General features: G+C 38.4%; 1 protein-coding gene across 1 annotated transcript; it reads right to left on the reverse strand.

Annotated features, from left to right (window-relative positions):
- Positions 1–1,785: 1,785 nt before the first annotated feature.
- On the reverse strand, positions 1,786–13,082 carry LOC108258610 (transmembrane protease serine 3). Its single transcript, XM_017457346.3, has 12 exons — positions 12,648–13,082; positions 11,215–11,512; positions 9,976–10,098; positions 9,255–9,371; positions 8,589–8,712; positions 7,102–7,230; positions 5,588–5,634; positions 5,193–5,358; positions 4,277–4,446; positions 3,900–3,995; positions 3,059–3,186; positions 1,786–2,434 (listed from the first exon to the last, which is right to left on the reverse strand). Exons 1-12 carry the CDS (start codon positions 12,717–12,719, stop codon positions 2,249–2,251), a joined length of 1,656 nt encoding a protein of 551 aa, XP_017312835.2. The 5' UTR covers positions 12,720–13,082; the 3' UTR covers positions 1,786–2,248.
- Between the last annotated feature and the right edge of the window lie 4,005 nt (positions 13,083–17,087).

The raw sequence follows: 17,087 nt of genomic DNA on the forward strand, positions 1-17,087 counted from the left end.
AAAATTCTTGTTTGTGACAATTCCTCATACACTTTAGATGCAGTTGAAAGTGATTCGGTTGGAAACATTATTATTATTATTATTAGTAGTAGTAGTAGTAGTGGTAGTGTTACCCAGATGAGGATGGGTTCCCTTCTGAGTCTGGTTCCTCTCAAGGTTTCTTCCTCTTAAAACATCTTAGGGAGTTTTCCCTTGCCATCATCGCCCCCAGTGGCTTGCACAGTTAGGATAAATTCGTACCTTTAATATCTGAATACTGTGTTGATATTTCTATAAAGCTGCTTTGAGACAATGTCTATTGTAAAGAGCGCTATACAAATAAAATTGAATTGAATAGTAGTATTAGTAATAGTAGTAGTAGCAGTAGTAGTAGTAATAGTAGTAGTAATAGTAATAGCAATAATAGTAGTATTAGTAATAGTAATAGTAATAGTGGAAATAGTAGTAGTAGTAGTAGTAATAGTAATAGTGGTAGTAGTAATAGTAATAATAGTAGTAGTAATAGTAGTAGTAGTGATAGTGGTAGTAGTAATAGTAATAATAGTAGTAGTAGTAGTAGTAATAGTAGTAGTAATAGTGGTAGTAGTAATAGTAGTAGTAGTAGTAGTAGTAATAGTAGTAGTAGTAATAGTAATAATAGTAGTAGTATTAGTAGTAGTAGTAGTAGTAGTAATAGTAGTAGTAGTGATAGTGGTAGTAGTAATAGTAATAATAGTAGTAGTAGTAGTAGTAGTAGTAGTAGTAGTAATAGTGGTAGTAGTAATAGTAATAATAGTAGTAGTAGTAATAGTAGTAGTAGTAGTAGTAGTAGTAGTAATAGTCATAGTAATACTAGTGGTAGTAATAGTAATAGTAGTAGTAGTAGTAGTAGTAGTAATAGTGGTGGTAGTAGTAGTAGTAGTAGTAATAATAGTCATAGTAATACTAGTGGTAGTAATAGTAATAGTAGTAGTAGTAGTAGTAATAGTGGTGGTAGTAGTAGTAATAGTAGTAGTAATAGTGGTGGTAGTAGTAGTAATAGTAGTAGTAATAGTGGTGGTAGTAGTAGTAATAGTAATAGTAGTAGTATTGTAACATTATTGTAGAACCCTGTTTGAAACAAACTTTTTTAAAAAAAGCAAGGTTCTGATATTTTAATTTTTAGTGTTACTTCCCGTCTCTGATCCCTGTTTTTAATGGACATCCACTTTTGTAGTTTACCTAAAAGCTGTGAAGTTTACTATGTCTATTAGTGGCCACTGCTAACTTAGCATATTAAAAGTCAGTATCTATGCTTGGAAGAGTTGTGACTAAACTGCAGCTGTCAGCCAGGCCATCAGCCAGGCCAACTGGGACAGACAGTGAGTAGCATGATAAATTTGGAAGGTAAGGAGAATCAATTTCAGCTGCCATCATATGAATGACAGCAATAACTCATGCTGTCCAAGTTGGCTCATTCAAGGCCCCTGAGACACCCACAAGCATGTTCAACTTTCATCTGTCTGTTCAGCCTTGTGGATACACTTCGCTAGTGTTCTCTTGTTACTTGTCTATTGAAAAGTTACATTTCTTTGCTTTTGCTTTTCTTTGTAGTTAATGTTTTAGCATTATAGTGTACTATAGTATTCGTTAGGAAACAGAGGTGTAATAGTACATTGTCTTGCAGTCACAACATCTGAACAAAAGTAAACTTGTGTGAATGTGTGTGTGATTGTGCCCTGCGATGGATTGGCACCCCATCCAGGGTGTCCCCTGCCTTGTGCCCCATGCCCCCTGGGGTAGGCTCCAGTTCCCTGTGACCCAGTAAGGATAAGCGGTACAGAAAATGGATGGATGGATGGATGGTTTAATGCAATGTGTGTTCAGCTTTCAATCCTAACTTCCATTCAGCAAATAACAAAATCATTTAAAATTCATGTTTAATCATCAGTGTGGTGACGTTTGGAGTGTAAAGATGTTTTGGAAGGAGTCTCCTGTGTCCGTGCTTTGAAACAATCAGATTTAAAACTGTAACTTTAAGTTTTCAGACCTTGGAAAGTCTTTAGGGCAGAGTGCTTTGAGGGAACATGACAAGCTAGATTTTGTATTAACTTCAAGAGAGAGGTTAGTGAGGGAGTTATTGTTAATAGCTGTTATAATGTACGTGATAACAGGAGCTAAGTTGTTTCGTGGATGTTTCACACATTAAATGTAACTATAAACTGATATAAAGTATAATGTGAAATTTTTCTATATCAGCTTGACCCTGTGTGTTTTATTCCTTACTGGACTATAAAGCTGTGCTCAGCCCATACTCCTGCCTTACCTCCATGGTCTGGTGTATCCACAGAAGAGCGTAAGTTACACTGGTGTAAACTCCTGGATTGTTCAGTTTTCCACAGCCCTGAACCCAGCTTGCTGCTCCCACCAGCTTCCACACCGAGGCTTGACAGGCCAGGGGACCACCGCTGTCCCCCTACCGACATGCAAATCTATATTAGTTATTGTAATATATTGTACAGATGTTTTTCAATAAATCATGTATTTTTCCATAAAATATTTTTGTCTAGAGTTTCACCAGATGACAGACGCCTTAAAAAGTACTGAAATGAAACAAATGCACATATAAATCATTGATTATAAAGAGCAGTAACCGGTGGGGGGGGGGGGGGGGGAACTAGTCAATTTGAAAGTAACCACCCTCAGTCTTTAAAACTGCTTCAGTTCTCTTTGGTACACTGTTGTGCAGTTTTATCAGGAAATCAGCTGGTATGCTTTTCCAAGCACCTTGATGAAACTAGCACAGTTCTTCTGAAAACTGTAATTGTATCAGTTGCTTCTGCATCTGCATAACAACCTCCATTATGTTTTATCTTTCTTTAAAGACATACAAATGATTTATTTATTTATTTTTGGTGGGGGGGAAGTAAACTGTCTAATCCAATTTGCTAGATAGAGATGCATAGAGAAGATGACATTACCTTTAAGTAACAATCTTATATTAGATGTGTGTATGTGTCATCTGCAAGATATTTGCGTAAAGACCCAGTATAAATTGTGCTTATCTCTGTTATTATCACGTGTCATGCGCTCATCATACCTGGCACGTGCCGGTTCCATCGGTAAGAATCCCAGCGCAGATGTTCCATGGAGAAAGTCCCGGGACTCCACACTCTTGAATAGAGAGGAGAGGAACCAGTGCAGAGTGTAGAGACACACTCACCTCTCCTGTACACATACAGTATATAAACAGGCTTAAACACCTCATTTCCACCAAATTTCCAAACTTGAGTTTCTTAGACTAGTAAAACATATGTAAATAAGAATTGAGAGAATTAAAAGCCAATAAATTACACTTAGGTATGACTTAGAGAAGAGTTTGTTGTTGTTGTTGTTGTTGTTTTAAAGAGTCACATTTACATAATTTTCCATTTACCCCAAATTTAGTCAGGCAAGCAAAACAGGTGTCATGTCGAAAATTCACTTTTACTAGGTTAATGTAGCTAACAAGGATTATCTGACCAAAAATATTTTCTGTAAAGACATGCACAAAGCTTCATATATTTGCTCTGAATTGAACGATATCATTATTTCCCATGCACTTCCAGGTTCCCAGTACAGTGGTGCTAGACTGGAGTTTAAAAACAAAATGGTCTGTTTCTTCAACATGGCGGTCTCCATGTAAATGTTTTAGACCACAGTAAGTCATAAAATCACATCAACAAGACTGTATGACATTACTTTAGAATTAAATGCTGATATTTATTGAAAATTCTTTGGGTGAGATAGACTAGCACTTGGCTGATTTACTACATTTGAGGTAAGTCATTTATCCGAACCTGTCAGACAGTAACATCATCACCTGCCTCTTTTGTTGCTCCCTAGGAAGAACAATACCACTAAAAAGTATCCTTAAAAGTGAAGTACTAACTAGAACTCACCGTCTATTTTTGTGGCTCCCCATCCTGATATCCAGCACATGGATCCTGAACTGAAGCCTTCATCGTAGTTAGGCAGACAGATGGGCTGTACTTGACCTGAGGGGACAGAAGTAAACATTTCCCATCAGGTACTGCACCTGACTCTTCCTACAACATCTCAACACCTGGAGGTTTGATCAGGTTTGCATAGGAAAGGATCAACTTACTCAGAGAGGTGAAATATTGTACAACAGATACGAATCAATTGTACAGACCACCCCTGTTAAACTAATTCCTGCCTGCTATGTTCAGCAATGATGACTGAAAGCATCCTGAGCTTTAACCAAATTCAAGACCAGGAATCTAATTAGGATCCAATATGAGAAGCAATCTCTTACCATTGAATGTCAGTGGCTGCATTAGTTTAATGAGAGCAATATCGTAGCTAAGTCCTTCTGGATGATATGCACTATGGAAGAAGATCTTCATTACAGAGAGATCTGATGCTCCACTCACAGGCTGGTCCGTGAGGCCCACCCGAACCGTCCATAAAGCGGGATTAGCAAAACTAAAACAGAGAGAAAAGAAAGGAATGATTGGATTTACATTTTCAAACCCTGAAGCTTAGTATTCAATAACTAAATGGAAAACAGAAGTAGAAGTGTGGAGCCATTCATGGTTTCTTAGAACAATGGTGCAAAGTATTGCTGTGTATGTAGTACATCTATCCATCCATCCATCCATTTTCTGCACCACTTATCCTACACAGGGTCACAGGGGAGCCTGGAGACTACCCCAGGAAGCTCAGGGCACAAGGCAGTGGTCATCCTGGATAGGGGGCCAGCCCATCGCAGGGGATAATCACAAACCCATTCACACATTACAGACAATTTGGAAATGTCAATCAGCCTACAATGCATATCTTTGGACTGGGAAGGAAACTGGAGTACTCCGAAGAAACCCCCAGAGCACAGGGAGCACATGCAAACTCTGCACACACCGGGCAGAGGTGGGATTGAAACCCCCAACCCCAGAGGTGTGAGGCAAATGTGCTAACCTCTAAACCACTGCTGATAAAAGTTTAGATATTAGAGTTAAACAACAGGTAGACTGCATGCATTAAAACCTATTAAACTCTCAGGACTTATCAGCAAGTCTAGACTTAACTACAGATTATATCATTGTAGCCACAAAATAGTTCATAGTTATTGAATAATAAGATATAACTTGAAAGGGTTAAAGTATGCACTACAGTGTGTGTGTGTGTGTGTGTGTGTGTGTGTGTGTGTGTGTGTGTGTGTGTGTTTTGCTCACCCATATACACAGTGTGCAGCAGTGACTATCCACTGGTTGGTTATTAGCGATCCTCCACAGAGATACTGGTTCTGGTACTGCAAGCTGACCTGCCATGGGTACTGCCCAGAGAGAGATACATTTCCCCCTACGATCCGGGTCCTGAACCCAGGTCTGGTACCACACTCTACACAGACAGGACAATAGTAATACGTCATGGTGAAGAGGGTCTGGAACTGCATACAAATGATTATCTAATAATATGTATTTATTATTTAGTGGTTACTGAATAATTTGTAGTTGTTGTAGTTATTTAATATGAACAACTAGATTGTAACATAGCAGTTAAAGGGGCGCTTTAGCCCACATAGTAAAGTAGCACTAATGGCACACACATATACACACACTTAACTCACCTATACACTTGAGTACCGTGACCAACCCGGATATGCACTGAACCGTTCTGAGAAACAGTAGATTTTATATGGCAAAATAGATTTTTATATATACAAAATGGAGGACAATTTACTAAAATAAAAAAAATAAATAAAAAGCATATGCAACAGCTGTATTAATGTAACACAAAGACACTATCTGTATCTGTTTAGTGCTGCAAATTTCTATATCTATATTTAGATTTAATCCTGAACTGGGCGTGACCTAAACAAGAAAGAGTTTTTTTTTTTAATTAAATATGAGTCCTACCACTCTCTGCCCGGAAACATTAGAAAACACTGGGGAAATAACCCAGAGGTAGAAATGATAGCGCTGTCAGCATGGTGTGTGAATTCTGACTCGGACAGCTCCTCCACCTTAGCTACATCACTTGAGTTCATAATTGGCTTCAATTAGAAATGTGCACCAGACTGTTTTTTTAATCCCTCTCATGCAGGCATTATTTTTGTTTGTATCTGCCCATGATACTTCCTCATTACCACTACTACTAGTGTTTGTATTCAGTTACAACCCTGTGCTACCCTATAATATTTTTTTAAATAATAAATATACACCTAGGTAGTATTTCTAATACATACATATATTTGAAATATGAATACAGTTCAGTAATTAGTCATTTGTGTTTTATGTATATATGTATACATACTATATATTTATATAGATACTCATGTGATTCTCATGAGTTGATTATAGAGAAGTGTTCATGGCTAAAAATTCAACAAAAGACTTTGAAAAAACTAGCAACCTGTTTGTGAACACTTCAGAAATGTGTTGAGTGACGCGTTTCCATCCAAAATCTCTGAGTGTTACTATCACTGGGATTGATAATGCCCTTTATTTTTAATCAAAGCTAGCTGACTACATGAATGCTAGCTAGCAAGAAAAGGTGCTATGTTCTTGTACCTATTTATTTATTTATTTATTTATTTATTTATTTATTTATTTATTTATTTTAAACCCAGCAAGACCAAATTTGTGGTAAATATTTTAGAAACTTTAGAAGAGATGATGTAATTGATTGAACCTTTACCACTGGTGCAGAGCAGAGCAGAGCAGACCAGCACTTACATTAACATTAATGTTATTATTATTAGCTATCATCCACAAGAATGCTAACAAAATTTTTAATAATTATTTTTATCCTTCAAAATGCAAAATTTGTGTTTTTGCTACATTTACATTGAGAGAGTTTTATAATATGCATCAAACTATTTTTTAGCTATGGAATTTTTGCCCATTGATGTACTGTATATAACTGGCTATTAGTTATATGGCTCGGTACAGACTCCCTAGGGAGGTGAACATGTGCTCCACCTTTTAGCGTGTGCTAAACCGACAATCTAATCTTCCAAAGAACGAGGGAATTTGCCAAGATCATGTCGCTAATCCTTCAATAGCATATACTAAGCATGGTACAATGGAGTTAATGCTTGTGCTAACATCCTTACGGCTATACATGGTAGGTTGGGCGTACCTGAGGAAGGAGCTGTTATGAATTTTGAAGGTTTGATGATGTATTGGAAAGCGTGAACTAATCATCACTATGTTTTTCTTGAAGGCAGACTCGACAGAAGAGAGAGGCATGGAAGTGGAATTCACATAACTGCAAAAAGACAGAGGGTCATTGGTGAATACGTTCACACAGACACATATAACTCTATCTGACAGTGCTGTGATTGACACATGCAATATAACAATTCCTAACATTTCAGTTGCTCTCATTAGTTGTGTGATTATGAGCAGCTGTCGTCAGGCACTCTAATCAATCTTGATAGGACGCTTGAATACCGAAGCACATAAACTTTTGCTTGTGTTTCAGACACAACGCCTGCCTGCAGAGTAAAAGCAATGAATCGTGACTGCATTGTTAAATGGGAAAAAATAAAAACTGCAGAGAAAAAAAAAAAAAAGATTTGAAAAAGGAACAGTAGAATGAAAGGCTGTCGATGGGTAAAACGAAGATTTTGACCTACTTCTGGTGTGAATGTGTTTGCAATGATTTTCTCCTTCATTTAATGGCAGACTGATTTTAATAGGATTAACGAAGCTCTTAATGGGGGCTTTGGGGTTGACGTGACTGTATTACACCCATATGATGTAGGAGGGGGGAAACCACACACACACACACACACACACACACACACACACACACACATACCCAAGACCTAGAGAAGGAACCCACAGGAGGAGAGGGCAGTATAACAGAGGAATCCTTGTTCTGAGTCAGAATGTTTTATATAGAAACCTCAGCAGGAGACTCAAACTCAGCAGGAGAAACTCATCCTCCTCTGACTGCAGCTCCACTGCAGCTTATTTTTTATATTAGATGATCTAGCAAATCTTATTCATAACAATTAATGGTATAAAGATGTACTTAAGAATGAATATAACCTTAACTGTAAGTGTAACTGCTAAACGAACGAAAGCAGAATGAGAATAAATAGCAACTGTTCTTCTCCTCATGTTTAGATGTGTGACTGTTTGGTTTGTCCTCCAAGAAAAAGCTCTTCACATCTGAATGAGAACATCGCCATGGGAACTACAGGAACATGGCCGCTCTGTGTGTTAAGCGTCGCCTTATCAGTGCTTAACTGTTAAACTCCTTATCAGATTGAATTTGTTTGGGTGGCTTGTTCCATTTGTATCAGATTTCCTGATAGTCCCAAGTGGTAGGACATTATAACCACTTGAACTGAAATTACAGAAAGAGGTTTGTTGTATTATTTGGAACAGTTATAGGACAATGGTGGCTCAGTGGTTAAAGGATTGAGCTAGTGCTTTCCCAAATCCCAATACTGTCAGACATCCACTGCTGGGCTCAGTGATGGATAAGTGACGGGACCTTACTGGGCTCGTGTCCTGGCTCCTGGCCACTAGGGGGGCCTTTGATGAGCATAGATATGAAACTCTAAAGTTCATAGTTGGAGTCACTGGCTTTTGCTAGTTGACATGCTCCGGTACCTGTTGTATCCGAGCTGTTTGCAGGCAGAGAATCCCAGATTGGCACTCCAGTTCTCCCAGCACACAGAGCTCCATATCCCCCTACTGTGAATCTGCAGGACAGAGTGTCTCCCACTCACTCGCACTAATGAAAACAGAGATGAAAGATGATGTTCATTAAAAGACAGCAAGTATGTGGGGGCTTCCTGCATGACGCAGTACACTTCTAAATATATTATTGTGGTTAAAGAAATAGAAAGCAATTTTGGTGGAAAGTCTTTAAAAAAATACTGTCCATTCCTTCAGCATTCCCTCCAAAGCCACGACCCCAAAAACAAGCCACGCCCTCAAAACAAGCCACGCCCTCAAAACACAAACTAGAGATGGAGCTTTCTCATTTTACAGGTAGGTACTGATGCCTCATTATACTGATTTGTTGGATATTGGTGGTCCATGTCAGTTGTTTTTACTTCTACATACCAAGCCTGAGGCACCGCAGACGATCCGAGTTTCTCCTCTGAGCGGATAGTTTATTCTTCACGCTTAACATTTTTTATGCTTCACTAGAACTTCAACAAATATTACAAAACGTGTTCTAATGTACAAATCACTGACCTTTAGTGATGAGGGACAGCAAATGCAGATTCATTTCACTGTGTGTGTGTGTGTGTGTGTGTGTACGCTCACCACAGTTGAGTTCATCCTCTCCCTCGCCACAGTCTTTGACTCCATCACAGACAGCAGATCTTCTGATACATTGAGTTGAAGACACACAGTGGAATTTTCCAGAACAACTCAAACCCACTGTGAAAAAAAGTGAGAATAAATCACATTCATTTAGAAATGCTCACTTCTTTTTTCCTATTCTCTTTTTCTCATAATAACAATCCATCGCAGGGGACAATCACATACATGTTCACACACCCATTCATACACTACGGAAACACTTTGCACATGCCAATCAGCCTACCATACATGTCTTTGGACTGGGGGAGGAAACTGGAGTACCCAGAGGAAACCCCTGCAGCACGGGGAGAACATGCAAACTCCACACACACAGGGCAGCGGCAGGAATCGAACCCTCAACCCTGGAGGTGTGAGGCAAACGTGCTAACCACTAAGCCACCACTAAATATATGTAATATATATGATATATAATATGATATTTTTATATATTATATTATGATCCCTTATTAATTCTAATTACTTAATTACTTTAATAACTTAGTAGCTAAGTTTGCTCCTAAGGTGTCAGACAATTCTGCTTAATCACAGGGATTTAAAATATTTATAGTGCTAAGATACTGAAGAGTGTCTTAGACCAGGAAGTCATGACACTAAGACACACACACACACACACACACACACACACACACACACACACACACACACACACACACACACTCACCTCCCAGACCAATTCCTAGAGCCAGAGTCACTGCTATTAATAAGCAAATAATGATCAGCAGCATCAGTGGCTTGCGTGGTAGGGCTGGCCAGCGCATGGACAGAGAGTCTGACAAGTCCTCTTCTTCAAAGAGATAAGAAAAGCCAGAGGTCACCAAATTAAAACTATCAGATAAGGGGTCGAAACCAGTTACGCATGAAGCAAGGGTACTGAACTGTACCTTTCCTTGTCACTAGGGTGGTACTCTTGTCTGGGAAACATGGAAAGGTGGATATAGTGTGCCTTTAAAGAGGTACATAATTAGACCATAATCACCTTTCGAGCTTAAGGGTATCACCCCAGTTACAGGGAACAGAACAGTTTAATAATAATATTTCTGTGCATGAATAAGTCAACATTTTCTAACAGGCTAGTACTAATAATCTGCTGTTAACAGTGTGTTATAAAAATTTTTAGAATTTTTTGTTATCTATTTAGTTATATAAGTAGTTATTGGTTTTGTTATATTGTATTATTGCTTAATTCTATAGTTATTTATGGTTTGTATGATTGAATAATGCCTCGCTTATAAGGTGCTTGTCATATTAAAAAATGATTAATTATGTACAATATGTAAAATATACTGTATATGGGTTAAAGCCAGAAAACAAAGAGAACGTCAGCAGCATGCTGCTTTGTATATCAGATTGCATCATTGTCAAAAAAATGAATTAATTATTTTAAATAAAAAATCCTTTCAGACAAACATTTAGCTATACGACTTGGAAAAATCCCATTGTAAGAATTGTACACCAGCAATAAGCTTGGATATTCTGCTGAAAAATCTCTATATTTTACTGTTATAAATGCGACTACTGCTGTCTCGTCTCCTCTTATCTGTGAGAAAGATAAATAAGATAAATTATTTTAAAAAAACCAAAAAAAAATGTATTTAAAATTCCAAATGTTTTCATTCTTTTTTTATATGTGAGTCAAGAAAAGATTAATATTTTATTTTAAAATGAATTACAGCTGGTATACTATATAACGGTGCTTTATACTATATAACTCTTATTATCCATATAATATTCATATATATTATATATATATACATTATCCATTTATAGCTATATTAATAGCTATATAGAACTGCAAAAACAATAATGTAATATTAGTATTAAGTACAAAGCACACTTAAGCAGCTTATAAAGAACAGTGCATGATGTAGTACAAAGAGTATCTAAAGTCAACTTCACGTACCATGAATGAAGGGCTGCACTTTAATGATGGACGTCCTGTGTGAATTAAAAGACGTCTTGACGGTGTGTGTTTTGTAAATGGGGAGTGGCTTTGATGCCTCTGCAGGCAAGCCAACGGGAACATGTGGGTCATGGGTGTTGGGTTCGAAGTACAGTGGTGGTCTGAATGTCCCCCAGCCACCTGCTGAACTGCTGAAGGGGCTCACGTTGATCACGCTGGGGGTCCTGACGTTCGGGAGGTCCTCGCTCGCTGTATCTACCTCAAAGTAATCTGACTTCACCTCCTCGTTAACAGAGGTCTGGAATGTGGATAGGTGTATGTATTAATGGCAAGGAATAAGAGTGAAAATCATCAATGGCATGTTTTTGAACAGCAGCTCTATAAATATGAGCTTTGAGAATCTTGCAATATACAGTTGTTATTATTACACTTATGCTGAAACAGCTGTTAACAGGCTTATTTTTCCTTCTCTTGAAGTAAATAAGACATATAAAAAAAAACAGCTTGTTTCCAAGAAACTGCAAATCCTCTATACTAGGCTTTCCCGTGTCAGAAAAGTTGTTGGAAAATGCCACACCTCTGATTGTTACAAGGCACCGACACTGGAGACTCATTCCAAATAAAAAAAAATAAACATTTCCTCACAGAAAACTTTATACAATATTAACAATGACACATGTTTTTTTTAAAATGTTCATAAATATACATATGTGGATTATCTCCCATACAAGTCCCTGTGTAAGCTGTTACTATAGAAACGCTGTAATTTGAATTACAGCCAACGCTATTGCCAGAGCTGCTGTTATATGAAATTAATCAACACCTTCTGATCAATCAGAATCAAGAATTCAACAGTGCTGTGGTATTAAAAAGGATAATAATCTGGTCAGTGGGTGTAAATACTGAAACCCACACATTTAAACATTTTTAACAGTTGTAATTACAATCACATAAACATTTTATATTTTTTAGTATTGTTTGTTGTGAATACAAACCAGCTAGTTAGTTAACTAGATAGCCAATGATGCAAGTAACAGCCTAAGTAATGGTGTAATTAAACACCCTTTTGCAGGTCAGCTTTGCCTGTAATTTCTTGGTTGACCAGGAACATGAACCAATGTGAAATTTGGTGTGTTAATTCTCATGGATGGAATTAAAATGGAAGTCTATTTAGGTTTATCCATTTACATTTTAGTAATTTTTTTTTTTAATCGAAGGAAGCCATCTCCTCAAAGGCACCATCCAATAGATTCCTGCTTATGCCTCATTTTTGCTTTGACTCATATCCCTTTTGTATGTAATTGAGATGTAGTTATTTGAAGCACAGTGTAATTTTTAATTTGTAATGGCTAATTCTATTCTTGCAATACTTTGGATAAAATTTGGCAAGAGTCATGTTAGGATAGAGAATAGAGACTACAAATTTTCCTTACCTTGTCCACAGTGTTTTCTGTCTTCGTGGCAGGCTGTTGTTGTTCTCCAGTGTTCTTTTCTAGGTAAGCCATAATTTCTGTCTCATCCTTTCATCTCTGACCCTCAGTATGTGACACTGTCCATGGATGCCATGAAAAGATCACAGTGACCCCACCATGTCTCCAACAAGCTGATCGAGGAAAGGTCAAATTTAAAAAAAAGGCAATTGAAGAAATGAGTTGTATTTCCAGCAAATGAATTGATTGGCTAAGTCTATTTGATGTAGATCTTGTTAAGATCAATCCCAAACATTGCCATTTTGCTAAGAAAAACAAGTCTCAAATAAAGACCAAAAGGTTACCATAAATTTGCTAATTACTATTCCATTCCAATGATAAAGTGAATATAAGTTAATGTAATAAGGGTTAACTGACCATCCACCTAGCTACCTTTCTGAAAACTCTCTCTCTCTCTCTCTCCCCCCCCCCCTCCCCCCCCCCTCCCTCCCTCCGCACCTCTTCTTAACACAAAGGGACATTTGATCAAGTGAGCAGCGCTCTGTTATGCCACTACAGCTGTGGATCAGATCTCCTGGCAATGTGTTGTCTTCATTACTCCGGTTACACCAGACCCGTTACAGATAGAGCTGGACACCAGCCTCCTGCCAGCGAAAGAGGCCGAGCATGAAAAGGTCAGCACATGAGACCAAAGGTTGTCCCTTTTAAAACTTTATTTATCCCTGTTTAGCAGCAGTCATGTTGACTTTAGCTATAAATAATTCATCATGAAGAGGCATGTTATGATATATCATGATAAGGATATTGGAAATGGTTTCACAGTTAATGTAATGCAATACCAGTATATGCTGAAGTTATATACTGAAAAATGTATTAATTTATCATTTTTCATTTGATTTCAAGATTTTTACATATTATTTTTAAATAAATGGTTAGTCTGCTTTTAAAAGGTAAACCAGGCAAAAATCTGACGTCTAAGAGCAATCCTCTTAAAGGAAAATTCCAGTGTTTTTCAACCTAATATTTATCAAACTACATCCATGTCTACTGTATATGTGATTACCACTGACAAGAGATTACCTTGCTGTAAGAAAACCTGAAAACATGTTTTTTTCAAAACTCACTAAGGGCAGCTGAATTCTATTTATACGAAACGCATATTTTTGTACAAATTATCCTCCATTCATCCTGTATACCACAAGCCCACCTTGGACACAGTGGACAGGGTACCAACCCACCGCAGGGCACAATCTCCCACACATTCACACACTACAGACAATTTGGAAATGCCAGTCAGTCCACAGCACATGTCTTTGGACTGGGGGAGGAAACCGAAGTACCCTGAGGAAACCCACTAAGAATATAATGTCTAATACATACAAACAAAGGTTAGTACAGATGGTTGCTTAGTCTGAGCAAGTTTATATTTGTCTATATTATGCTCATTTGTTGTTGAGACATATGGTGTACAGTATATATATATATATATATATATATATATATATATATATATATATATATATATATATATATATGCATTCAATTATATATAAGCATTTAAAAACTGTTAAGGGAGCAGTGTGCACTGTATCATGTACAGTGTGTACAGTAGTGTGTAAACTTGTTACTAAACCAATAATAAGTATTACTATTCATATATTTTTAAATATACTTTGAAAAAAACCTAGTTTGATTTGCAGTGAATCTGGCTGCAAATCTTCTGCATTTCGGACCACTCTTTACATTTTTCTGGTCTTAAAATTAGCTCCACCCCTAAATGTAATAAAGGCACTCAGCTCTGCAACGTTCCTATAAAAGACAGCTCACACAGCATACACAGCTTGGCAGAGTGGGTGGGATGGGTTGGAGGAAAAGGCTTACCAATTCAATTTTCATTGCCATTGTAATTCACCTCAGAGGCAGCAGAGGGCTTGAAAAATGACAAATTGCTACTTTAAAACATTCTAAAATGTGCAAAATGCATGTATTATTTAGATAGAGATATAAAAGGCTATGATAAAGTGCACATCCAAACATCATAAGGAATTTAAGAACACAGCATATGAGTATACACTCACGGAAGACTATAGTAACACTGGGTACGGCCTCCCTTTGCTCTCAAAACAGCCTCATTTCTTCATGGCATGGATTCTACACGACGTTGAAATCATTCCTTTGAGATTCTGCTCCATTTTGACACAAACTCCTGCAGTTTTTTAGGTGCACTTTCATGCTGTGAATCTCTCGTTATACCACATGCCAAAGGTGTTCTATTGGATTCAGATCCGGTGACTGGGAAGGACACTGAAGATCACTGAACTCATCGTCATGTTCATGAGACCAGGTTCAGATGACTTTCAGCTTTCATGTGACCTGGTGCATTATCATCCTGAAAGTAACCATTAGAAGATGGGTAAATTGTGGGCATGAAAGAATGCACATGGTCAGCAACAATACTCAAATAGACTGCAGTATTCAAGTGACGATTGATTTGTATTAACAGGCCCAAAGTGTGCCAAGATAACATTCCCCACACCATCACACCACCTCCACCAGCCTGGACTGATGACACAAGGCAGGTTGGTTCCATGAATTCATGCTGTCAGCGCCAAATTCTGACTCTACCATCTGTGTGCCTCAGCAGAAATCAAGATTCATCAGACCACACCACTTTTTCCAGACTTGAACGCTCTAGTTTCGGTGACCTGTGCCCACTGCAGCCTCAGCTTTCTGTTCTTGGCTGACACAAGTGGAGCCTGATGTGGTCTTCTGCTGTTGTAGCCCATCCACATCAAATTTCGACGTGTTGTGCATTCTGAGATGCTTTTCTGTTCACCACAATTGTACAGAGTGTTTATCTGAGTTACTGTAGCCTTTCTGTCAGCTCGAACCAGTCTGGCCATTCTCCTCTGTCCTCTCTCATCATCAAGCCGTTTCTGTCCGCAAAACTGCTGCTCACTGTATGTTTTATCTTTATTTAACCATTCTGAGTAAACTCTAGAGACTGTTGTGTGTGATAATCCCAGCAGATCAGCAGTTATAGAAATACTTAAACCAGCTCATCTGGCAACAACAACATTGCCACGGTCAAAATCACTGAGATCACATTTTTCCCCTATTCTGATGATTGATGTGAACATCACTGAAAGCTGCTGGCCCATATCTGCATAATGTTATCCATTGCACTGCTGCCACACGATTGGCTGAATTGCATGAATGAGTAGGTGTAGAGGTTTTGTGGAAGAAGTGCTTGGTGAGTGCACTGTACTGTATGGTACATACAGTACATTGGGCGAGTGTATGTATGTAATGATATCATTTGACCCACAGGTGTCACTAAATCGCTGCTCCTTCTCACCATAGTCAGGCATGTTGTCGTGTTGACCTCCTCCGTCTCTCAGTGTGACGTTGAAGTGGCTTTTGTGCTCAGAAGCGATGATTCACCAGCCTGTGTGCCATCTGACTTCTGTGTAGCTCTAATCCCCTTCTTCTGCAGTCACGACCACAGTGAGAGAGAGAGAGAGAGAGAGAGAGAGAGAGAGAGAGAGAGAGAGGGAGGAATGAGAGAGGGAGAGAAGGGTGTGTGAGAGAGAGAGAAAGAGAGAGAGAGAGGGAGAGAGGGATGAGAGAGGGAGAGAAGGGTGAGAGAGAGAGAGAGCGAGAGAGAGAGAGAGAGAGAGAGAGAGAGAGAGAGAGCGAGAGAGAGAACTGTAGTGACTCAGCTGTCGGAGAGAAATGTTCAAAGCATGCAGCTGCAATATGTTTTAGAGCCTGCTAATGAGTTATGTTCACAGTATCTCATTTTGAGTAGCACTTCATTCAGTGTACTTATAATTGTATGCTCCCATGATCAACACAAAAGTGGTGTTAGGTTACAATTTTTTTTTGTCACTCGGGTGTTGCATTGAAATATAGTTTGTGAATGTAGTTACAGGCAGAGGAATTGTACAGGAATATCATATAAGTATGTCGGTGGATTGTCAGGACCATTGCTTCATCTTTGTGGGCACGTTTACACTAACTACCCACTTTAATAAGAACACCTAGTGTCTTTTTCCGATCTTCAGATGGCCAGTTTGGGTGAGTCTGTGCCCACTGTATCCTCACACTCCTGTTCTTGGCTGACAGGAGCAGAACCTGATGTGTTCTTCTGCCGTTCCAGCCCATCCACCTCAATGTTCTGTGTATTGTGCATTCTGAGTTGCTTTTCTGCTCACCACGGTGGCAAAGAGTTATTATTTGAGTTACTCTAGCCTTCTTGTCAGCTCAAATCAGTCTGGCCATTCTCCCCTGACCTCTCTCATCAACAAGGCGTTTCCACCCATAGAACTGCTGCTCACTGGATTTATTTATTTTTGCACCATTCTGTGTAAACTCTAGTTAAAGTCTGTGTAAACATGTATGTATGTGTTTTCACAAAGTATGTGTGAAAATCCCAGCAGA

This window comes from Ictalurus punctatus, chromosome 26 (genome assembly GCF_001660625.3).
Source record: "Ictalurus punctatus breed USDA103 chromosome 26, Coco_2.0, whole genome shotgun sequence".
In the NCBI taxonomy this organism is placed as follows: Eukaryota; Metazoa; Chordata; class Actinopteri; order Siluriformes; family Ictaluridae; genus Ictalurus; species Ictalurus punctatus.

What these genes read in the sequence shown, in the direction of transcription:
- LOC108258610 (XM_017457346.3), bottom strand. Translation starts at nt 12,719, where the DNA reads ATGGCTTACCTAGAAAAGAACACTGGAGAACAACAACAGCCTGCCACG. An exon ending in AAACAGCTCGGATACAACAG is followed by an intron (nt 7,231 to 8,588) that starts GTACCGGAGCAT and finishes GTCTTTTTGCAG; the next exon opens with TTATGTGAATTCCACTTCCA. An exon ending in CATAACAGCTCCTTCCTCAG is followed by an intron (nt 5,635 to 7,101) that starts GTACGCCCAACC and finishes ACTGTTTCTCAG; the next exon opens with AACGGTTCAGTGCATATCCG.